Source organism: Muntiacus reevesi, chromosome 20 (assembly GCF_963930625.1).
Source record: "Muntiacus reevesi chromosome 20, mMunRee1.1, whole genome shotgun sequence".
In the NCBI taxonomy this organism is placed as follows: domain Eukaryota; kingdom Metazoa; phylum Chordata; class Mammalia; order Artiodactyla; family Cervidae; genus Muntiacus; species Muntiacus reevesi.
In genome coordinates, this window is record NC_089268.1 from 9590064 (window position 1) to 9611473 (window position 21410).

At 52.3% G+C, this 21410-nt stretch overlaps 3 protein-coding genes across 6 annotated transcripts; all 3 read right to left on the reverse strand.

Moving 5' to 3' along the window:
* Positions 1 to 227: 227 nt before the first annotated feature.
* Positions 228 to 12266, reverse strand: TAPBP (TAP binding protein). Its single transcript, XM_065912264.1, has 8 exons — positions 12095 to 12266; positions 11801 to 11971; positions 11351 to 11611; positions 3112 to 3510; positions 2378 to 2719; positions 2198 to 2287; positions 2034 to 2068; positions 228 to 1321 (listed from the first exon to the last, which is right to left on the reverse strand). Exons 1-8 carry the CDS (start codon positions 12129 to 12131, stop codon positions 1310 to 1312), a joined length of 1347 nt encoding a protein of 448 aa, XP_065768336.1. The 5' UTR covers positions 12132 to 12266; the 3' UTR covers positions 228 to 1309.
* A 191-nt stretch (positions 12267 to 12457) lies between these two features.
* On the reverse strand, positions 12458 to 15824 carry ZBTB22 (zinc finger and BTB domain containing 22). Of its 2 annotated transcripts, none has more exons than XM_065912262.1 (2): positions 15729 to 15824; positions 12458 to 15106 (listed from the first exon to the last, which is right to left on the reverse strand). In XM_065912262.1, exon 2 carries the CDS (start codon positions 15035 to 15037, stop codon positions 13133 to 13135), a length of 1905 nt encoding a protein of 634 aa, XP_065768334.1. In that variant the 5' UTR covers positions 15038 to 15106; positions 15729 to 15824; the 3' UTR covers positions 12458 to 13132. The 2 variants fall into 2 exon arrangements, with proteins under 2 accessions (XP_065768334.1, XP_065768335.1); XM_065912263.1 differs by lacking the exon at positions 15729 to 15824 and adding an exon at positions 15451 to 15511.
* A 635-nt stretch (positions 15825 to 16459) lies between these two features.
* Positions 16460 to 20856, reverse strand: DAXX (death domain associated protein). 3 transcript variants are annotated; one of them, XM_065913104.1, is made up of 8 exons: positions 20771 to 20856; positions 19620 to 19875; positions 18640 to 19468; positions 18299 to 18513; positions 17933 to 18149; positions 17297 to 17768; positions 16920 to 17142; positions 16460 to 16720 (listed from the first exon to the last, which is right to left on the reverse strand). In XM_065913104.1, exons 2-8 carry the CDS (start codon positions 19824 to 19826, stop codon positions 16661 to 16663), a joined length of 2223 nt encoding a protein of 740 aa, XP_065769176.1. In that variant the 5' UTR covers positions 19827 to 19875; positions 20771 to 20856; the 3' UTR covers positions 16460 to 16660. The 3 variants fall into 3 exon arrangements, with proteins under 3 accessions (XP_065769176.1, XP_065769174.1, XP_065769177.1); XM_065913102.1 differs by having other exon boundaries at positions 19620 to 19878; positions 20771 to 20850; XM_065913105.1 differs by lacking the exon at positions 20771 to 20856 and having other exon boundaries at positions 19620 to 20061.
* Positions 20857 to 21410: the final 554 nt, after the last annotated feature.

Consider the following 21410-nt stretch of genomic DNA (forward strand, 5'->3'; position numbering starts at 1 on the left):
TTGTTTCCGGCGCCGAGGCCGGCCTCTCCGCTGCCTTGGTAACCCGCGAGTGCCCGCGGCCTGAGGGCACGCTGTCGACTGTGGGTGGCGCCCCGCTTCAGTCCCTTCCAAAGGAGCATCGGGTGCCGCCAAGGGGTTAGAGGCAGGGCCGTGGGAAGGAACCACGCATGAGTGGAAGTGTCACAGCGCCTGGAAAGAGGATCCCTGAGGTAGAACTGAGACGTCCCTTTAAAAACACTGTAACGAGTTTATTCCCACACGATTAGACCGGCACCCTGCGTCCGTCGGGCCGACCGTCCTGGCCCTCGAAGGTCCCCCTCAGCCGAGCCGCTGCATCCTTCTTCCAGTAGTTTATTTGATCCAACACGTTTTTGAATCTTTCGGACGAAAAAAGGCTAACTTCTTAAATTGAGCACCCTCCAGCGGGCCCTGTGCAGCGCGGGAGACACAGCAGGGAAGGACAGGGCCGTCCCAGCCTTCCAGGAGCCAACAGTCTGGGCAGGGAGGCAGGCTTTTAACGACGATTCGCACAATCACTTAAATACAACCGTGGTGAAACGCACCAGAGGGACACGCGGCGGTCTGAGGGGGCGAGGCTGACCTGGTCTGTAGTCCAGGTAGAGGGAACAACGCTCTGGGACCCAGCGGGAGTGGGAGGCCATTGGAGAAAACGATCAGTTTTAGGTGTGATGAGCATCGGGAGGAGGGCGGGAGAGCACTAAGCGGGCTTGAAAAGGTAAGCAGTGGCTGGAGCGCAGGGATGCAGAGTCAAGGCAGGAAAGAATGGATTTGGCCTCTAGAGCACCGGTTCCTGTCCCAGAGGTCCCTGAGACTATTTCAAGGGCTACGTGAGGTTTAGCCTATTTTCATAACAATCCTAAACTGTTACTTACCTTTTCACTCTCGTTCACTAAAAAAATGTACACTGGCGTTTTCCTGAAGCTGCATGACGTGCACTGACATCGTCCCCACAGCTAATGGAACGTGTTCTTGTGTCTTCCTGTGTATTAAATTGTTCTCAGTTTTGAGTTCTAGTACAGTAAATATCTGTGGCTTATAACCTACATAAGGGAAAGCTTTATAGAGTCCTTAATAATTTTTAAGAGATCCTGAGACCAAAAATTTTGAGAACCGCTGCTCTAGAGTCCTAAGGAGGTGAATGCCTTGTGTCTTTTCAGAAAGTTTTCTGGCGGCTCAGTGGAGAGAGACTGGAGGGAGCAGGGACAGAGGGCATACAATTTGGGGGAGTTATTTCAGTAGCTTAGACCAGAGAGGATGGTGGCTTCCCCAGGATGGTGGTGAGCTGGCCTCACTCTGTTTTCTGGAAGAGAAATAAAAAGGAGGTGAGGAATTCAGGGTTTTAGGAAGCACAGTGAAGTGCTCATGGTCAATCCAGAGACAAGTGAATGTCATGGGCACAGAGGTGGCAGCAGAAAGAGGCTAACATTTTCTGTGTATTTTAAGCCTGGCAGATGCTGCACCAAGTGCTTTTGCTCCTGCATCCTTCAAAGGAGATGCCTTATCTCGTTAAATCCTTCCAACAGCCCTCTGAGGCTCTGCTGACCAGTACGGTAGCCACCACTCACCACAAATGCTCACTGTTGAGCATCTGAAATGTGGCTAGTCCAAACTGAGGTTTAAAATAAACCACTGCTTTTGAAGACTTGGGATGGAGAAAACATTATAATTTCTTATACTGATGACATGTTGCCATGCCAACATTTTGGATATATTAGATATCTTTTACCTTTTTAATGCAGTCCCTAGATTATGTATTTAACTTTACATATGTGCCTTGTGTTATATTTCTATAGGACATCACTGCCTAAGTCATTTTCCCCCCCTTAGAAAAGGGGGTAAACACCCAAGGAAACAGGTGTAGCCTGTTTGAAGTGGCAGGATTTAATGCAGGTCTGTGTGAATTCCAAGGCTGGATTCTGCCCACCAGGCCAGCAGCCTCCCTCTTGGGTGAGGAGTTGGGGAAAGGGGATAAAATGAGAAGGGAAAAATAAAGGAAAGTGGAGTGTTATTACCTTTTCCATTGAATTCTGCGTGGTCAGGTAGGCAACTGTGGAGAGAGATTGAAAAGAGATGGGATGGGGGAGCAGTAGGGCAGAGGGATGAGTGTCAGACTTCTGGGAGGAGGCAGATAATGCCTTGCCTCTCAAGGGTCCCAGTCTGGGTGGGGCTCACTCACCAGCCCAGCTCAGTGCCTTCAGGAGCCCAAGGAGGAGAAAGGCAGACAGGAAGAGGCCGATGCCATCCTCGAGAGAGGGGCCAGAGAAACCTGGCAGGCAGAAGGGGCAAGAGAGTGAGTCTGAAATTTCCAGGCACATTCCCCACCCCCACCCCATTTCTCCATCCTCTAGGCTCTTACCAGCCACCTGGAGGGTGACCTCAGCGCTGCGCCCCAGGGCAGGCAGGCTGGGGTGGTGGACCCGGCAGGCATAGCGGGCCCCATGCTGCTCACTGGTGACCGGGGGCGGCTGCAGATGTGCGTAGAGGCTCACAGAACCATCTGAGTGATGTCTCAAGGCCGAGAGCCACCTGTGGCCCTCAGCCTTCTGAAAGCGACCCTCTGGGCCACCCCGAAGCTCCCACTCCACCTCCAGGCCCTGGGAGGGGTAGAAGTGGGACACAAGGCAGAGCAGCTCTGGGGGCGCCTCCCCAGGAGCAGCCCATACAAGAGCCGCTGGTGTCAGGGTCACCGTGGGGGTTTCTGGGGAGAGAGGAAGAAAGGAGCATGGGGAATTGACCTACACAGTCCTCCCTGGAGTCCCTGTGTGCTCTCTGCCTTCCCCAGTACTGAGAGGAGTTTAGGGTTTTCCTCCCAGGGTGGGGAACCCACCATCTCCCCATTGGTGTTTCACAGGAATCTCCATGCCATGTCCCCAGCCTAGGGACCCCTTCTCCTTCAGATTTGGGAATCTCCATCCAAAGCCCCTTAGATCCCTAGGAACCCTTTACCCATTGCCCCTCTGACTTCCAGGGACCCCAGTCTATCTCCCCGTATTCACCCAGTACCCTTTCCTCCACTATCCTCCCATCCTGGAGTGCCCACAATCCTAGTGACCATCGTCTACCCATGAGAACCCCCATCCCCACACTCACTCTGTACAGCAAGCTCCAGGGTGATCTGCCCTTGTAGGTATGGTAGGTGAACAGTAGCCAGATAGGTGCCCTCCTGGGAGGGCTGAACTGCAGGCAGCCAGAAGGTCCCATTTCCAGTCCATGGTCCCCAGGGCTCATCATCATCCCAAGCAGCAAATGCCACTGACCCCTCTCGGGCAGCTGGCACCTGCCCATTCAGTCCAGGAGTCACAGCTAGCAGCAGGTGCCCCTTACCCAGATGCTGGCGTCGCCACTCCAGCCCAAAGGGAGGCGGACCTGGGGCTAGAGAAGTAGCAGCCTTGGAGGTGAGGGGCACGTAGGCAAAGCTCAAGTCCAGCAAGGCATCTTGTCCCATTTGGATGCGAGGGGTAGGGGTGTGAGTGAAGACAGTTAGGACAGCTGGGGTTGGTGCAGAGAGAAGGGTAGTGAGGGGAAGAGAAAGAAAGAGGAAAAAATAGAGAAATTGGGTTATGGGGAGGACTTAACTCTTAATTTACCCATCCCTCCAAGGGCACTTCCTTGGACACTCACCACCTCCCAGCCCTCCCTGCAAATCCCCTTTGCCCTGGGACTGTGTGGGATCCACTGTGGCTCAGAATGAGCGCAGCCTTTAAAGGCTGCTCGGAACACACAGCCCGTACTGCACCAGCCCTGGGGACGGAGGGATCTGAGGGAACTTGTGACACTACCTGAACCAGCCCACCAGTCTCCACATCCACCCTTGAAGAACCAGGCCTTTCTTAGTTTGCTGGTGAAGACAGTGATGACTCATGACTGTCAATCCTGTGGTGCTATACAGAGCATTTACTAACTTTGGAAGGTTCCGGCTCTAGACTAAACCTGAACAGACCTCTGGGCTCTGCTAAGGCAAGTATAGGCTGGTTAAGTGCCTGGGGCATGACTGCCCTGATCAATCCCAATTCAGCAGCTGTTATATGGCCTTGGGCCAGGTAGTTTACTCTTCAGTTTCCTATTCTCCTAAATAGGGATAATGATGCTGCTGCTAGCACCACCCCCAAGGAGTTGTAGTAGTGAAGGTTAAGTCATTTAATATCTGCTACTGATCTGGGTAACAAAGACACCTATATATAAAAGCTGCTTAGAATAGTGCCTGGAACACAGTACGTCTACAGAAGTGTTTGCTGTGATTACAGCCAGTCATTTGCCAGACAAACATAACATGTCCCAACTCAACAGCATCTCTAGAACATCCCCTGGCCCAGCTCCAGTGCTGAGCTTCCCTGCCTTAAATGATCACCACCAGCCCCCAGGCACTAAAGGCAAGCATTTGCAACCCCTAAGATTCCTTCTAATTCATTCATTCTACTAATATTGATTGAGGATCTAGGATGTTCAAAGTTGATGAGAGTGGTGAACAAGAGAGGCAGCCCCTGCCCTCAAACTGTGCAGTCTAATAAGAAAGACAGACTGCCAAATATAACATGCTATGTGCCATCCCCACCAGGCCCTAATTCTGTCTCCCAGATAGATGTTACATTTGTTTCCGACTCAAGTGCTCATCGATATACATTCGGACAGTTACAGCAGCCTCCTCTCAGATCTCGCTCTCCTTCATTTCATCCCACACTATAACCAAATAACGTGGATACAAGTCTGACCTAGGCACTTGCCTGTTTAAAAATCCCAGTTACCTAAGAAGCTAGCAACTAAAAGCAGAGGCTGGAGCTAGATGGCCCAGGTTCACTCCCTAGCCTTGCTTCTTATAAGTTGTGTGTCCCTGGACAAGTTACCTAACTGCTCTGTCCCATATTTCTTCATCTGTGACATGGGTATAACATCAGTACCTAGTTCTTATGGTTGTTCAGAGGAATAAATAAGATTATGCCTATAAAGTGCTTAGAACAGGAGTTGGTGTATAGAAAATGTTTAGCTGTTACTATTTTCATTACTGTTATCATCATGGTGAAGGATTTGCAGGGTATTTTGGAAAAATGACTTAATCTCTGTTTTTCCCATTAGTCCAATGACTGATCCTTGCCTACCTTTTGTAGGAATCAAGTAAAATTAACAGGCTTTTGGAAAAATGGCACACACATACATACACATACACATGAAACTTCTGATGATTCCCTATCTCTTATAAACCCCAGCTTTCAAGAACTTGTTAATCTAGCCCCCAACCTCCCTTTCCAGACTTTTCTTGCACCCTAAGAACCTGCCACGGAGAAGCCCTCTCTATGACCAGTAGAAAATCTGTTGTCACTGGACTTTTCTTCGCTTTGTTCGACTGCCAGAAATGTCTGGGTCTTCCAAGTGGAAGTAACTTTTTTTCCCCTCTTGTGATTATTCTTGGTTTTTGGCTGTGCCACTTGGCTTGCAGAATCTTAGTTCCATAACCAGAGATTGAACCAGAGCCCTTGGCAGTGAAAGCTTAGGAGAGTCCTCACCACTAGACCACCAGGGAATTCCCTACTTTTATGTAACTTTTAATCCTAGCTTCTAAGGCCTACAAAGTTAAACTTCTCTGAACCTCATAGGATTGTTTTTGTTCAAGAGAGTAAAAAAAGTAAGCAATTTGTTTATTTAGTTTAGCTTATTTAAATCCAGAGACACACTTTTGAATTGTATGAATCAATCTGTAGAATTAATAAATCTTAAGCTAACAGTGCTGTTTAATATGGGTTATTGAAGCAATTTTAGACCAGGATTCCACAACCTGGACTCTGTAAAAATATAAATGTAAACACAACATTTTAAACACAACAAGGCCAGAACCTGTTGGTAAAGAAATTTCTACTGTTTCACAGTTTGTATTATATAGGTCTATGCTTTTCTGTTAAAAGTGAATGACAACAACTATTTTAGGGTATTAATGAAAAAATTTAAATCCAAATCTAATCAAGCTTCTAGCTCTAACTATCAATGTATAGAAAACATGGAGGGAGAAGAAACACAGGAAATGACAGGATGAGGAAACAACTGTTCAAATATAGAATATGGGAACATCTACAGAACAAATGACAAATCACTAGCATTTAAAGGGATGGGGCAATTACAATAAAAGAGACTTGAGATAAAACTGCTATGGACGGGATGTTTGTGGCTCTGCCTTCCCCAACCCCCAATTCATATGTTGAAGCCCTAACCTGCAATGTGACTGTATTTGGAGACAGGAAGTTGAAGGAGGTGATACAAGTTAATGAGGTCTTAGGTAAGCCCTAATCTGACAGAGCTGGTGCCCTTGTAAAAAGAGGAAGAAATAGCAAAGCTCTCTCTCTCTTCCCTCCCTGTGAGGACACAGCCAGAAGGCAGCCATCTGTAACCACAAGGGGAGAGTTCTCACCGGACATCAGCCATGTTAGCACACTGATCTTGGACTTCTAGCCTCCAGAGCTGTGAGAAAATAAATTCCTGTTGTTTAAGCCTCCCAGTCTACGATATTTTGTGATGGCAGCCCAAGCAGATTCAACAACCAAAGAGAAAATACAGACATCTTTTTGATCTTGATTCAAACAAATCAGTTGTAAAATAGCATCCCTGAGACAATTGGGAAAAATTTAGTATGGGCCAGAAATTAAACCATATTAAGGAATTATTATTTGTTTTGTTAGGTGTGATAATGCTGTTGTGTGTAGAGGGGATGTTAAAGTCCTGATGTAATAGAGATGTTTACTGAAGTAGTTATGAGTAAAATAATATGATGGGATACACTTAAAAACACTTCCAAAAAAGAACAGAAGATTGGAGGAGGACAGGTATAACAATTTGATAGGGCTTCCCCAGTGATCCAGTGGTTAAGAATCTCCTTTACAATGCAGGGAGCACAGGTTCAATCCCTGGTCCAGAAAGACCCCACATGCCTTGGAGTAACTAAACCCATGTGCCGTAACTACTACTGAGTCTGCACTGTGGAGCCTGCGCTCTGCAACCAGAGAACCGGCCGCAGTGAGAAGCCCTCACACTGCCGCTGAAGCAAGCCCACGCCCAGCAGCGAAGACCCAGCACAACCAAAAATAAAAGAAATAAGAAATGTTACTCCCATTAACAAATGTGGTAAATGTAACAACTATATAAGTAGGTATATCGTGTATGGTGGGTTCATTTTCCTCTTCTACTTCAGTGTATCATTGAAACTTTCTGTAATAATTGTAAAAGAATGATGAGAAACACTACACACACAAAGTATATTAAGAAAGTGTATTTGTCAACAAACATTTTAGAGTACTCAATAACTTATTTGGTAAGAAATAAAGTATAAATAAATCCATACTAGCAAAATTATTGATCTGTGACCCTGGAAAGAGTCTATTTTTAATTTTACATTAAAAAAAAAAAAAAAAAACTTCATTTTCTTAAATCCCTAATCAGGCAAGAATGTTTGAAAAGGAAGCCTGAGCACAGCAACTGGTTCTCACCCTGGTGGCGGATGAACTGCAGTAACGTCCTCACCTGGTCACATCCTTGACTCCCTATCTGCACTGCTTTCAGGGCTCAAGTCACTTTCTGCTCCATAATGCAGTTCAGTTCAGTTCAGTCCCTCAGTCATGTCTGACTCTTTGCGACCCCATGAATCGCAGCACACCAGGCCTCCCTGTCCATCACCAACTCCTGGAGTTGACTCAAACTCATGCCCATCGAGTCGGTGATGCCATCCAGCCATCTCATCCTCTGTCGTCCCCTTCTCCTCCCGCCCCCAATCCCTCCCAGCATCAGGGTCTTTTCCAACATGTCAACTCTTCGCATGAAGTGGCCAAAGTATTGGAGTTTCAGCTTCAACATCAGTCCTTCCAATGAACACCCAGGACTGATCTCCTTCAGGATGGACTGGTTGGATCTCCTTGCAGTCCAAGGGACTCTCAAGAGCCTTCTCCAACACCATAGTTCAAAAGTATCAATTTTTCGGCGCTCAGCTTTCTTCACAGTCCAACTCTCACATCCATACATGACCACTGGAAAAACCATAGCCTTGACCAGACGGACCTCTGTTGGCAAAGTAACGTCTCTGCTTTTTAATATGCTATCTAGGTTGGTCATAACTTTCCTTCCAAGGAGTAAGCGTCTTTTAATTTCATGGCTGCAGTCACCATCCGCAGTGATTGTGAAGCCCCAAAAAATAAAGTCTGACACTGTTTCCACTGTCTCCCCATCTATTTCCCATGAGGTGATGGGACCAGATGCCATGATCTTAGTTTTCTGAATGTTAAGCTTTAAGCCAACTTTTTCACTCTCCTCTTTCACTTTCATCAAGAGGCTTTTTAGTTTCTCTTCACTCTCTGCCATAAGGGTGGTGTCATCTGCATATCTGAGGTTATTGATATTTCTCCCGGCAATCTTGATTCCAGCTTGTGCTTCTTCCAGCCCAGCGTTTCTCATGATGTACTCTGCATATAAGTTAAATAAGCAGGGTGACAATATACAGCCTTGACGTACTCCTTTTCCTATTTGGAACCAGTCTGTTGTTCCATGTCCAGTTCTAACTGTTGCCTCCTGACCTGCATACAGGTTTCTCAAGAGGCAGGTCAGGTGGTCTGGTATTCCCATCTCTTTCAGAATTTTCCACAGTTTATTGTGATCCACACAGTCGAAGGCTTTGGCGTAGTCAATAAAGCAGAAATAGATGTTTTTCTGGAACTCTCTTGCTTTTTCGATGATCCAGTGGATATTGGCAATTTGATCTCTGGTTCCTCTGCCTTTTCTAAAACCAGCTTGAACATCTGGAAGTTCTCGGTTCACATATTGCTGAAGACTGGCTTGGAGAATTTTGAGCATTACTTTACTAGCGTGTGAGATGAGTGCAATTCTGCGGTAGTTTGAGCATTCTTTGGGATTGCCTTTCTTAGGCATTGGAATGAAAACTGACCTTTTCCAGTCCTGTGGCCACTGCTGAGTTTTCCAAATTTGCTGGCATATTGCGTGCAGCACTTTCACAGCAGCATCTTTCAGGATTTGAAATAGCTCAACTGGAATTCCATCACATCCATTAGCTTTGTTCGTGGTGATGCCTTCTAAGGCCCACTTGACTTCACAGCTGCTGCATGGGTGCAGGAGGGCCAAGAGGAGCTATTCCACGTTCAAGGTCAGGTGGGGCGGCTGTGAGAAGATACCCCTCATCCAAGGTAAGGAGCAGCGGCTCCGCTTTGCTGGAGCAGTCGTGAAGAGATACCCCACGTCCAAGGTAAGAGAAACCCAAGTAAGATGGTAGGTGTCGCAAGAGGGCATCAGAGGGTAGACACACTAAAACCATAATCACAGAAAACTAGACAATCTGATTACAGGACCACATTCTTGTCTAATTCAATGAAACTAAGCCATGCCATGTGGGGCCACCCAAGATTGTCGGGTGATGGTGGAGAGTTCTGACAGACAGAATGTGGTCCACTGGAGAAGGGAATGGCAAACCACTTCAGTATTCTTGCTTTGTGAACCCCATGAACAGTATGAGAAGGCAAAATGATAGGATACTGAAAGAGGAACTCCCCAGGTCGGTAGGTGCCCAATATGCTACTGGAGATCAGTGGAGAAATAACTCCAGAAAGTATGAAGGGATGGAGCCAAAGCAAAAACAATACCCAGCTGTGGATGGGACTGGTGACAGAAGCAAGGTCCGATGTTGTAAAGAGCAATATTGCATAGGAACCTGGAATGTTAGGTTCATGAATCAAGGCAAATTGGAAGTGGTAAAACAGGAGATAGCAAGAGTGAATGTCGACATTCTAAGAATCAGCAAACTAAAATGGACTGGAATGGGTGAATTTAACTCGGATGACCATTATATCTACTCTACAATTAACCCATGACAAATCTGATAAGAATGTTTCTGAAAGTAGACTCTACATCTGATCACCTCTGTGACCCTTAATTGTGTTCAAGGCCACCCCAGAGATTCTGATTTAATTCACCTGGAGTAAAATTTTTAAGGATTCTTATTTGCAGACCGAACTGAGAACTACAGGGCCCTAATTTATTCTTGGTGATAAGAAACATTTATTAAATCAGTGAATAAATTAACAAAGTGTCTCCCTTGATTGTCACAACAACGGGAATGCAGATGGGAAATGCCATCCACATTTTACAGTTGGAAAAGCAGATTCAGAGAAAAAGGGACATTCTTACCCTACCTCATGAAACCAACAGCCCTAGAAATATCCCTCCCCAGTGGAGACAACTACCGTCCCCACAAGGAGCCTCTGTCCCTGCCCTGGGCAAGGTCTAGGGACAAAGAATGGAGGTGGAAGCAGATGTGAGGATTGTGTAGTGGGTGCTGAGTCCCATGGGTGATTCTCTCAGTGAGGAGAATGTCAGGGAGAAGGTATTGGGGAAGGCAGGGTATAGTGCTCAGTAGTGGTTGACCAGCAGGTCAGGCTGTATCATTTCCATAAAATCACACAATGTTTAAGAATTGCCAAGGACTCTGTTCCCATCACCCTCCAGAGAAGAGCTCCAAGAAACCCAAATCCAGGTCGCATCTTCCCCACTTTTGCTTTATCCGCCCACTCCCTGCGCCCAAGACCCGAAAAATGCCCAACCCCTGGGCCTCGAACTGGGTTACACAATGCGGCAAGTGCTCCTTGCAGGCGGAACAACCAGGTCCCCCGCCGCTTCCCTTCCATGAACTCAAGCCCACCATTCAATGATCACAGAGTCAACGCATCATCAGGAGCCATAAGAGAAGGCTGTCAGGGAAGGATAACGCGCTTGAGGGCAAGAGCCTGTCCTTTGCTGATTGCTGCAGCGCCGGATGTGGGCGCGGGTGGGGCGTGAAGGCAGTTGGTTGGTTTTTTTTTAAACAGGGTGAACAGCAAAGGTGGTGCCTAGCAAGATCTCGGAGGAAAGGAGCAAAGTTCCTGCTTCTGAGACCCTCCCAAGCCCCTCGCCTAGCGAGTTGCTTAAGGTCTGCTGCTGCTGCTAAGTCGCTTCAGTCATATCCGACTCTGTGCGACCCCACAGACGGCAGCCTACCAGGCTCCTCTGCCCACGGGATTCTCTAAGCAAGAATACTGGAGTGGGTTGCCATTTCCTTCTCCATTCTTAAGGTCAGGTGTCCAGAACCTCCGCGTCTCTCCAAAACCCCGCCCCCAAATGCATTTTATTTTAGATTAGGTTGGGACTAGATGAAGTGGTAAAGACATTTTAACTGGAACTGAACTGCTTTGACTTACAAATAAAGAAACGGAGACCCGACTGGGGAAGTGACTCGCTGAAGTCCGCAGAGCGAGTTAACGGCTGATCTGGACCCTTACAATCTACCCAGTAATCTCCCATTCCCCTCTGTAGCTACCTGTTGCCATGGTGATGACAGCAGGCTCCGGCTGAGGCTCCGACTGTGGTCGAAGGAGGCTGGAGAGGCTGAGGAACGGGCTAGACATGCTGACCATGAGCCAAGACCCGTCCAGGGCCCGCGGGCAGCTCTGCTCCGGGGTCAAGCCGCTGAGCCATTTGGCCGAGGCTGGGAGCGGGACGTAGAAGCTCATCTCGCAGTGTGGCGCGGGGGCGTCCCGGGGATACCGCCTGAAGGCGGCCTGAAGGGCGCCCGCGGGGTCTGTGAACGCAGAGAGAGGAGCTGCAGGCGTAGACTTTCAAAAGTGCAAACTAGCCGGTCGTGAGAGGCTGAGAGGGAGGATCGTTTCACTTTACAGCTGGGGGAACCTGAGGCCCGAGGTCACTGAGACCCAAAGGGCTGGGGGGTTCGGGGGAGGCAACAGTTGGGAGCGAGTCCGGGATGACTCACCGTGAACTTTGAGGTAGCGCTCTGGGGCGAGGTCCGGTCGGGGAGGTGGGCTCTCCGTGCCCTGGCGCAGCAGCAGGGCAGCGGGTTTCTTGGCCAACTTGCCCCCGCCCGCATCCTCCACGAACCAGCACTCAATCACCGCGGGTCTAGCCGAGACAGCGGTCGCCAAGCCTGGGGAGAGGGGCGCGAGTGAGGGCACGGCCCCAACCTCAGGTGACGACCTGCCCCATCCCCGGACGTGGCGGGGCTCACCTCCCACCGTTCCCTGTGCAAAGAGTCACGGGGGTCGCTCACCCAAAGCCACAGCGAGGAGCAGGGACAGGCGCTTCATGGCGCTCGGATTTCTCAGCTCCGAAGCCGCCTCTTCCTCCTTTCACTTTCACTTTCCTCCAAAGGCCAGCAGGTGGGGCGGAGGAAATCCCCTCTCAGGTTACGCGAAAGCTCGTGGGAGGCAGGTTCTCTCCCCGCCTTCCCCCCTCCCCTGCGCCGGGCGGGGATCCCGGAACATCCTTTCCAGTTGGGGAGTTCCAGTCTGGGGACCTCAGCCCCGCCCAGCCCTCCTGGACCACCCAACGCCGCAGAGTCCAGGAGCCTTCCCACACCCGAGGCGCCCCCACCTGTCCCCCAAACCCCGAATCCACTTCCCTGAGAACCATTACTCCACCTTCCCCCACCTGTGCCAGGTCCCAAGCAGACACATCGGGGTTGTCGGGAAGCCAAATGAAATGACCAATAAATATTTTAATCACTGTTTAGAAAAAATAAGATTTAAAATAAAAACCTGTACTCCTACGACTTAGTCCCTCCTTGTCTCCATTCCCCCCTCTCCCCAGTGAGAACTGAGTTGGGGGACCTCCAAAGTGGGGGAGGAGAGATTAGGGTAGAAATAAAGGGCACATCCTTTTGGGGGGCAGGCTATATTCTAGGACAAGGGTGGGGCTCTAAGGCCTGGTCCCCACAACTACACAAACACAGACTTCAGGTACAGACTACAACCACCTGACCCTTGACCCAGTGACTCCGGGATGCTCAACAAGCCCCTTCACCCCCACCCCCACCCCCACCCCACATGCGCCCTACTCGGGAGCTGGGGCTTCTGTGCACCCATCTGCAGGGAAGGAAGGGCTGAGTTACAGGGATAATCTGGGGAGGAGGAGCTGAGGAGTGGAATGGGGTAGCCCATGGTGCGACGCAGTTCCCCCTCCAGGATATATATACAAGTCCATAGAGACAGGAAGACAGTGTGTTGGGATACCACCTAGGGTCCACAGCGCCCCAGAGTCGTGATCCCTAATCTCTCTTCCCGGAAAGCTACCCCAGTGGGCCGCCCCTTCAGTTTGCTCCGCCGCCCCCACTGAAGCCCATTTCCACCTTGTGGACACTTAGCGGGGACCAGACGCATCGGTTGGACGGGGGCGTGGCCCCACTCGCCTCGTCTCCGCTGCCCCCGCCGCCTCCGGGGGACTCTTTCTTGGGCTGCAAGGCCGGTCCGCTGGGCCCGCCCCCGGGGCCCGGCCCAGCCCCGCCCCCTCCGCCTAAGTGGTGCCGTCGCTCACAGTGTCCCCGGTGGCGCATGAAGCTGTCTCGCCACATGAACTTCTTAGCACAGACACTGCACTCGTAGGGCTTGAGACCCGTGTGCGTCTTCATGTGCTCCGTCAGGTGATGCTTCATCTTGAACTTTTTGTTGCACACGGGGCAGTCAAAGGGCCGCAGGTTGAGGTGCATGTTCACATGACGATCTCGCATGCTCTTGTGGGAGAAGGCTTTCCCGCAGTGGCACAGAAAGATCTTATTTCCATCCCCACTGCCTGTCCCTCCAGGGGTCCCGCCGGTACCACCTGGCCCTCCCAGGGCCCCTGCCGATGTGCCCCCCAGGGTCACCGCCCCGTGTTCAGCTTGGTTCCCTGGTGGCTGTGAGGAGGAGGAGGAGGATGAAGAGGATGGAAAGACTAGGATCTGGTTGCCCTGCATGTCCAGTGGGAGCAGGGGCCTTGGAGGGTGGGCAGGAGCGTAGGATGAAGGGGTTGGTCCCCCTGAATCATCAAGCCCTGCCCCAGGACCCCCACCTTCATAGGGACTAAAGTCATTGGAGGACTCACAGAAATTGACCTGCTCCTCTCCCTTGTCGGGAGGCTCAGACAGGGTCCGGACATCACTTATGCTAAGGGTAGCCTCAGGTCCTCCCCCTGCTGGAACCCCGGAGCCACCCCCCAGCTCTTCATCTTCATCATCCTCACAGGTCAACACCAAGTCTTCCTCCTCCTCATCCTCTTCCAGGTCTGGGTCTTGAGGAGCCAGGGGTGCCGATGCCGGGCAGTTTCCACCCCGCTTCACATATACCCAGTGTTTCTGTGGCACAATGCTGGGGGGTGCATAGGTGGGCCGGCGGAGCCCAGCCCCAGGGACCACTGCACCCCTCCCATCCCCACCGTCATCACACAGCTCATCTGCCTCCAGCAGCAGTTTGCCAGAGGAAGCACCCCCACTGCCAACCACAGGGGAGGGGAATACAGGGCCGCCCGCACGGCGCTCCCCACTGCCCACTGCAGAAGCTGCAAAGGCATCCTGGGAGGAAGATGAGAAATCAGTGGGCTCCCGGGGGCTGAAGTAGTTGCTGCTGCTGGGGGATTGATTCTCACTGGCCCGGCTGGAGAGATGGGAGCGCACAGAGCTCACAGTGGCAGGGGCCACCGCGCCCCCACTCCCTGAGGGGACCCCAGCACCAGGGACAGTGACGGACGTGGCTGCAGCAGTGGTGACGGTGGTGGTCGCGGCTGAGGCCCGGCCTTCACGGAGGAGTTCAGTGCACTTATCCACGATGTGCCACATTTGGAGTACGGACCCCACCGTGAGGAAGTTAACAATGTCAGCAGCGGCCATGCTGAGGCGGCCAGTGTAAGCTGAAGCCAAAACAGTCTCAAAGGCTCCTGGATCCATGACGCTGGGCAGCGAGATGGAGGTCATGCCCTTGAGTAGGACCTGGTCGTGGAAGTAAGGGGAAGAGGCAGCCAGGACAGCACGATGAGCCCGGAACTCCCGTCCCTGCACCCGGATGGACACATCACAGAGCTGGCCCTGCAGCCGCTGCTGATTGAGAGACTCCAGGAGGGCACTGGTCACCTCTGGGAAGGACACATGCACCACCGCCGCTGCAGGCAGGGGCAGAGGTGGCGGGGCCAGTGACAGAGGCAGGGGGAGTGCTGCCCCGCTGGGAGACAGAGGAGATGGCTCCATGGTGTGGAGGGAAGGGGTACCCCCCCAGCCACAGGAACAAGGGAAGGAGGAGGGCGGCCGGGGGGGTCTCTGGAAAGAAAAAGAGAGACGAATGATAACATCTCATAATGGCACAGCCCTTTACAGTTTAAAAACACATTCACATTTATTATCTGGGTAACCCCCTACAAGGATACTATAAGGTAGGAACTCCTCTCAACCCCATTTGACAGATGAGAAAACGGAGGCTCAGAAAGATTAAGAGGTTATTCAAGGTCACACCATTAAGTGGCAGCACCCACAAATGCAGGAGTCCCAACTCCAAATCCAGTGCTCTTTCTTTGGAGGTTAGAGAAATAAGGGACTCCTGGGGACTGGGGTGACTCCCCTCAGAAATTCCCATTTGCCTGAGAGCCCGACTTAATAAAATTTACCTTATTGGGGTTTTGTACACTTTTCTTGGGTGGGGGGGGCAGGTCGGTTCTGGCATCGAAAACCGTTTCCCTTTAGGCCATGCCCCTGGCTGGCCACGCCCCTTGCCCCCAGTTATCCCTAACCGCCCATCTCAAGACCCGCCCCGTGGCCTTTTGGCTCCGCCCCTGAGTACCCCCGCCTACATAGGACCCCGCCCCCCTCTGCTCCGCCCCAAGCGGTACTTCGACCTCCTCTCCCACCCGGAAGGCGCCCCCCAACCCCGCGCGTCCCCGCTTACCGGGCCGCGCGCCCCCGGGCCCCCCCCGCCCCTCACTCGGCGGCCAGAGCCGCAGCCTGGGCCCCTCCCGCCGCCATCTTGCGCCGACTCCCTCCGCCCTCCGCCTCCGCTCCGCCTCCCGCCCCTCAGGCTTTAAAGGCACAGACGGGCACCCCGCCCAATCCGCTGGGCAATACTCGGCCGACTCGGCCACTTCTCCTTTAAAGAACGGCTGCTTCATTCCACCTTAAAGGTTCCACGTCTCGTACGCCGCTAAAGACTCAGGACTCGGGTCTGCCGAAGCTCTCATTCCCCTTTAATTTGGTAAGCCTGCCTCTTCCTATTGGAGATGGTCTAGGCCTTCGCTGCTTGGGCTCCGCCCCTGAACTGTGGCCATTAGCGCGTTTACGATGTCTAACCGCCCTGGTCGCCCAGCTTCTGACAGTCCTCCTGAAGCCCCGCCCCCCACCTCTGGTCCTGGATTGGCTAGATAACCTTGAGTCGGCCCCTGATTGGCTTTTTTATTGCTGCCGCTCGAGTGGGAAAGAAAAGCACATTCAGGAGGCAGAAGCACATTTTAGTGCCTTGCAGAGTGCAAGGAGGCCTGAGGATGAGAAAAACTCCAACAGAGGCGTGAAGGCAGCTGGACAGGGCAGATCCAGGGCTGTCCCGGGGGAACGGCTAACCCTGAGCCAGAGAACAGCTGGTGCCAATCACCAGCTGGTGAAGGCGGGACAAGGAAAAGACAGGGATACAATAAGAAAAGAACTTTATTGTTTATTAATGTTTCTGTGTAAAACTTAAGCTTTGTTGTTGTTGTTGTTGTTGTTGTTTTTAAAAAGAAACCACCAAAAGGCGATTAGCTCAGTCCATCCCTTCCTCAAGTCATGTGCTTCCTACCATCCTCCAAATACCATCCCAAACATTTTGGGGACAGGGGGAGGGGGAGGTGGTTAATCAGAGTCTGAGAGCACGATGATCTCCTCGGGATCACACTGTGTGGCCACACTCATCTGCAGGGGAGTGAGAGACAAAGAGTCAGAAAGGTCTGGAACATAGTGGAGGAGAAGCCAAGGGAAGGACTTTATCAGAGAGCAAAACTTAGGGTGGGGAAAAAAGAGGGAGGAGGTAACGGGTGCAACATTCAGACAGAGAACCCCAAATGAATAATGAATGACAATGAAGTTAGGAAACACAGCCACCCCCTCTTACCTTATAAGTACCAGGCCTGGAGGGTTGTGCCTGGGGAGTGTGGGACACCCGGGTTGGAAATGGGCTACAGAGGGAGCTGGTCACCAAGCCATGGCTAGGAGAGTCCACCCTTGTGGAGGAATCAGCAACTGGAGCCATAGACGCCAAGGGGGAAGGCGGGCTGGGCAAGGTATGTGTCTTCTGCTCGTTCTTCTTCTGCACTGCCTTTTGCATTTCCACATGGCTAAAGACAGAAACACACATGGGAGGAGGGGTGTGTGGAGCCTGAGGCTGGAGGGGGAGTGTGCAGTTTCTCCCCAGACTCCTTTCTACAATATTTCTCTCAGAAAGCCCCTTCAGTCCCTCCATGGCTTCCCTCTTTCTCCTGTTGCTGTTACCTCTTTCCTAATGGCCCAGCTTCTGTTTGCTTCTCCTTCCGAGATTTCTTGCGGGGGGGACTGGAATCCCCCCAGGTGTGAGGAGAGATGCCTCCGTTGAAGGAAGTGGAGGTGACCACAGCGGCCCCATTCTCCAACACAGTGGTGAGGAGGTCCTCTGATTTCTTGGAAGAGGAAATGTCCCTCTCCTCAGGGGAAGGGGTTGTATCCAGGGGCAAGGCTTCAATCTCTAGCTCGAAGAGCTGAGACATAGGGCTCTCTTCCTCCAGGGGCAACTCCTCGAGGTGCTCTTCCCTGCTTTCAGCAACTACATTAGAGGGGGCCGGGGGCTCTTCTGCCAGTAAAGATGGTGACTCTGTGAGTCTTTTGTTTTGCTGCTCCTCTGAGGACCCACTGTTCCCTTTATGAGGTTCCAGGTTCTTTTCAGTGGAGATCGCTAGTGGGGACATGGGGCTCTTATCTCCATCCTTCCCTGGAAAAAAGGAAAAGAGCAGACTGGCAGCAAAAGAACTGCGGGAAAGAAAACTGCTGAGAAGACACTGAGAGTAAGAGGAAGAAGGAAAGGATCTCAAAGAGGGGGCTCGTGCCCAACAGAGCAGAGAGCTGACACATGAGAAGACTGTTTCCTTGACATACCTGCTTCCTCCTCCTCCTCCTCTTCATCGTCCCCCTGACCTTCCTTCATCTGTTCCAGATCCTCCTCTTCTTCGGAATCTGTGGCCTCATCTTCTTCCTCCTCATCTTCCTCCTCTTCCTCTTCTTCCTCCTCCTCTTCACTTTCCTCATCTTCTTCATCATCGATCTCAGCCTTGGAAGTGGTAGGACACTCCTGGGATGCCATCCCACTAGGGCCCTGCAGAGGACAAAGGAGTTTCCTGAAGGAATCTGTTGCCCCATTCTCAAAGGAATGCTTCTTGCATTCCTGCTGCACACGCCACTATCAGTCACCCCAGACTCCCTCCTGGCCAGTGCAGGGGAAGGACAAGGTCTCTCCTTTCATACCTCACCAGAATCCAACGAGGATTTGGGGGTATCTTCAGAATGGGAAGAGGTGGCCTGGGGGAGCCGGGCTCTTCTCTTCTGTCTCTCGTTCTCCTCACTCTTGTCTTGCATCATTGCGTACTTGGAGATGACCTCATCCAGCCGGCTCATAGCCAAGCTCCGGTTCTCCCGCAGGCGCCGGGCCAGGACAGGATCTGACAGTGCGGGATCAATGCCTGTGTGGGAATATATAAACTCAGTGTAGTCACCCAGAACTCTAGAAGAAGGAACTAAAGAGAAGCCCGCTCACCACACACACCTGACAAACGAAGGTTACCAAGGAGCATCTCACTAATGCCTACCTGGCCTATAGTCATCTGTGAGGTGACAGCCAAAGTTGTAGATGAGATCCAGGTGGCGACGCTCCTGTAACCTGATGCCCACATCTCGGAAGGCATCCTGAGCCATGAGCTGGAGCTGCTGTCGGGGGAGGCCAAGGCTGTGCCGAGCAGCTGCCTTCTCTACGGCCCGCAGTACATCGCCATAGTCAGGGAAGGTATCAGGCCCTGGCTTGTTGATTAGCCGCTCAATGCACCTGTTGACCTCTGGGTAGCGGGTACCACGGTAGGGGATGCGCTGCTCTATGACTCGGCCTGTCAGTGAAGAGCAGTCTTTCAGCTCACACAGCCGCCCAAAGAGACGGATCAGCTTACGCTTCAACCTTGCTTCCTGCAGGTAAGTGGAGTCTGGGTCATCCAATTCTGAGAGATCCAACTCCTTTTCTTGCAGTCGCCGGATCTCTGCCACATACAGTGCCAGCAGCTGCTCCAAGCGCTGGATCTGCCGCCGTGAACCACGGGTCCTTGGGGCCTCAGAGGCAGTGGTCTCAGCATTTGGGTCTGAGGAGGGGTCTGTGGGAGGGTTATTCCCAGAGGGTTCACTAGAGGTGGTGGCAGCAGGGGCCAGGTTCAGCTTCTTCTTGGCTGAGTGGGCCTTGAGAACCGTGCAGAGCTCATTAATGTAGACATAGAGCTTAGCTGGCCGGTTCTGTGCCCGCGAGAGGACCCGAGAGAGGATGTTGCAGAACTCCGCCGAGGCCAAAAACAGAGGGTGGGCCCGCTGCTGCCGGTTATAGAGGAACGGGACCACCTCAGGGTGGTCCGCCGTCTGCGTCTTACACAGTTCAAGGAACTGGAAGGTTCACGGGGGAAAAGGGAGGGGAAAAAGATAAAGGATAGGGTTGAGAGAAAGGTGAGGTGGGGTTAGTGGGGTAGAAAGAACAGGAGAGCCAATCAGCCATCCCCCTCCCTGGGGCACGACAGTCTTCTCCCCTAAAGCTCACCTCTTCAAACAGCTTCTCATTCTCCAACTTGTAGCATTTCTTGCCGCCCGAACTACTGCTTCCTCCAGCCCCATGGGGCTGAGAGGAGCCAGGGGCTTCTGCCCTGGGTGAGGCCGGATTAGGGGGTGGGTGGGAGGGCCCTGGCTGAGCAGCTGCTTCATCTTCATCATCATCATCCAGCACGATGATGCTGTTAGCGGTGGCCATAGGGAATCAAATCCCCCGGAGGGAGGAAGTGTTGGGGATTTCGTAATTCCTGCTGGAAGGGGATGGGGCCTCAGACAAGAGCCCCTCCAGCATCGCCCCATCCCTTCACCTCACACGTTTTCCAGTTTTCTTGGGTTTCAAAAGCCCCCAGCCATGCCCAACAGTGCCCTCATTGCCTAGCTTCAGCAGGCATTAGTACTGTATGTTTTTCTGGCCCTTTACTGTGGGAGTTCCAAACCTTCTGAAAACCTTAATTCCCACCCCCAGCTCCACCCCCCCACCTATATCCGGTCTTTTTCAGTATCGTTTTCCCACTATTTCTCAGAGTTGGCAAGTTGATTCTTCCTCTCAACCCCTGGACGACCTCTCACGCTGCACTCCAGATTTCCTTGACATCCCCTCCGAACAGATACCACAGCCCCGTGGCACCACCGTTCTCCCTGTTCGCTCTCTCACACATATCAAATCTATACCCTCACCCCATTCCGAAAGATAACCCCAACTCGGAGACCCTCTGAGAAGGAGGTTCCCTCCCAACAACCCATTCCCTTTTCTCCTACTTAAATTATCTCTATATTCCACCCTCTGATGGGTCTCCGCAAACCGAAGCGTTAGGTTGAAGATATTTCACCTCAAGTCCCCTCCTTCTCACCCCACCCTAATTTTCCCCATTCTCTCTCAGTGACCTGTAACCGATCGTGAGCTCCACGCTGGGCTCTCCCGATTCCTCTCAGATTCCAGCCCTGAGTCCAGTCCTTCCCCTAAATGAGCTTCCCGCCAAGTCCCCCTCCCCCAGTTCAGCCCCTGGCCGCCCCACTCCCCTTTCAGGGATAGGAAGGAAGATCCCACAGCTTGCCCCTCAGACCCAGCGCCCGGGACTCCCCAGTACCTCTCCCTCGACATTCCTGCCCCCGCCTTCGCTCCCCACACCGTCCGGCCCCCACCTCAGAAACGGTCTCTCGAGGCGACCCTCTCCGCAGCTCTCAGAACCTCACATGGTGCCCTCCGTCTTCCTTCCCCCTCCCACCGCGGGTCCTACTCCGTACCGGAAGCCGCGGAGTTTCCGCCCACACGCCCTGGGCGCGGCCATGTTGTCGCACGGAATCCAGTGTCCCCGTGAGGCAGGAAGGAAAGTAGGACCGCCCCACCTAGAGCCTCCAGTGCCGCCCACATAGTCTGCGGCTCCTTTCACCCTGACCTGTAGGGGGCGGATTTGTTGCCTCTGGGCGTCCTAAATAACTGGGGGCCGCCATTTTGCCGTACGACTCTGGCTACGCCGGGACTGGGGAGCGCCGTCTGTGGAGCTCTTTTCACCCGGTGCTTCCGCGACTCCGCCAATCAGAAACTTCCCGCATCCCGGCCCAACCACGGGCTAGTCGCGTGCGGGGAGGACTGATCCACCTTTCTACGTTGGGGAGGTGGGGTGGGGGGAGTAACGGAACAGCTGGGGGTGAGGAATTGGGCCCTCCAAGGCTGAACAGGGATGCTAGGAAAGGCAAGAGTCTCTTAAAAGGGAAATAAAACCTTTTCTATCCGCTGGGCTTTTGACGAGCCTTGTGGCGCTACTTTCCTACCTGCAAGGTC

Coding starts and splice junctions, on each gene's coding strand:
- DAXX (XM_065913104.1), bottom strand. CDS start 19,826: ATGGCCACCGCTAACAGCATCATCGTGCTGGATGATGATGATGAAGAT. Junction 18,514..18,639: donor CACAGATGACTATAGGCCAG/GTAGGCATTAGT, acceptor ATTCCCACACAG/GCATTGATCCCGCACTGTCA. Junction 18,150..18,298: donor CCTCGTTGGATTCTGGTGAG/GTATGAAAGGAG, acceptor TGTCCTCTGCAG/GGCCCTAGTGGGATGGCATC.
- ZBTB22 (XM_065912262.1), bottom strand. CDS start 15,037: ATGGAGCCATCTCCTCTGTCTCCCAGCGGGGCAGCACTCCCCCTGCCT.
- TAPBP (XM_065912264.1), bottom strand. CDS start 12,131: ATGAAGCGCCTGTCCCTGCTCCTCGCTGTGGCTTTGG. Junction 11,972..12,094: donor GCTCCTCGCTGTGGCTTTGG/GTGAGCGACCCC, acceptor CCCTCTCCCCAG/GCTTGGCGACCGCTGTCTCG. Junction 3,511..11,350: donor TGTCATCACCATGGCAACAG/GTAGCTACAGAG, acceptor CACCAACCCCAG/CTGTCCTAACTGTCTTCACT.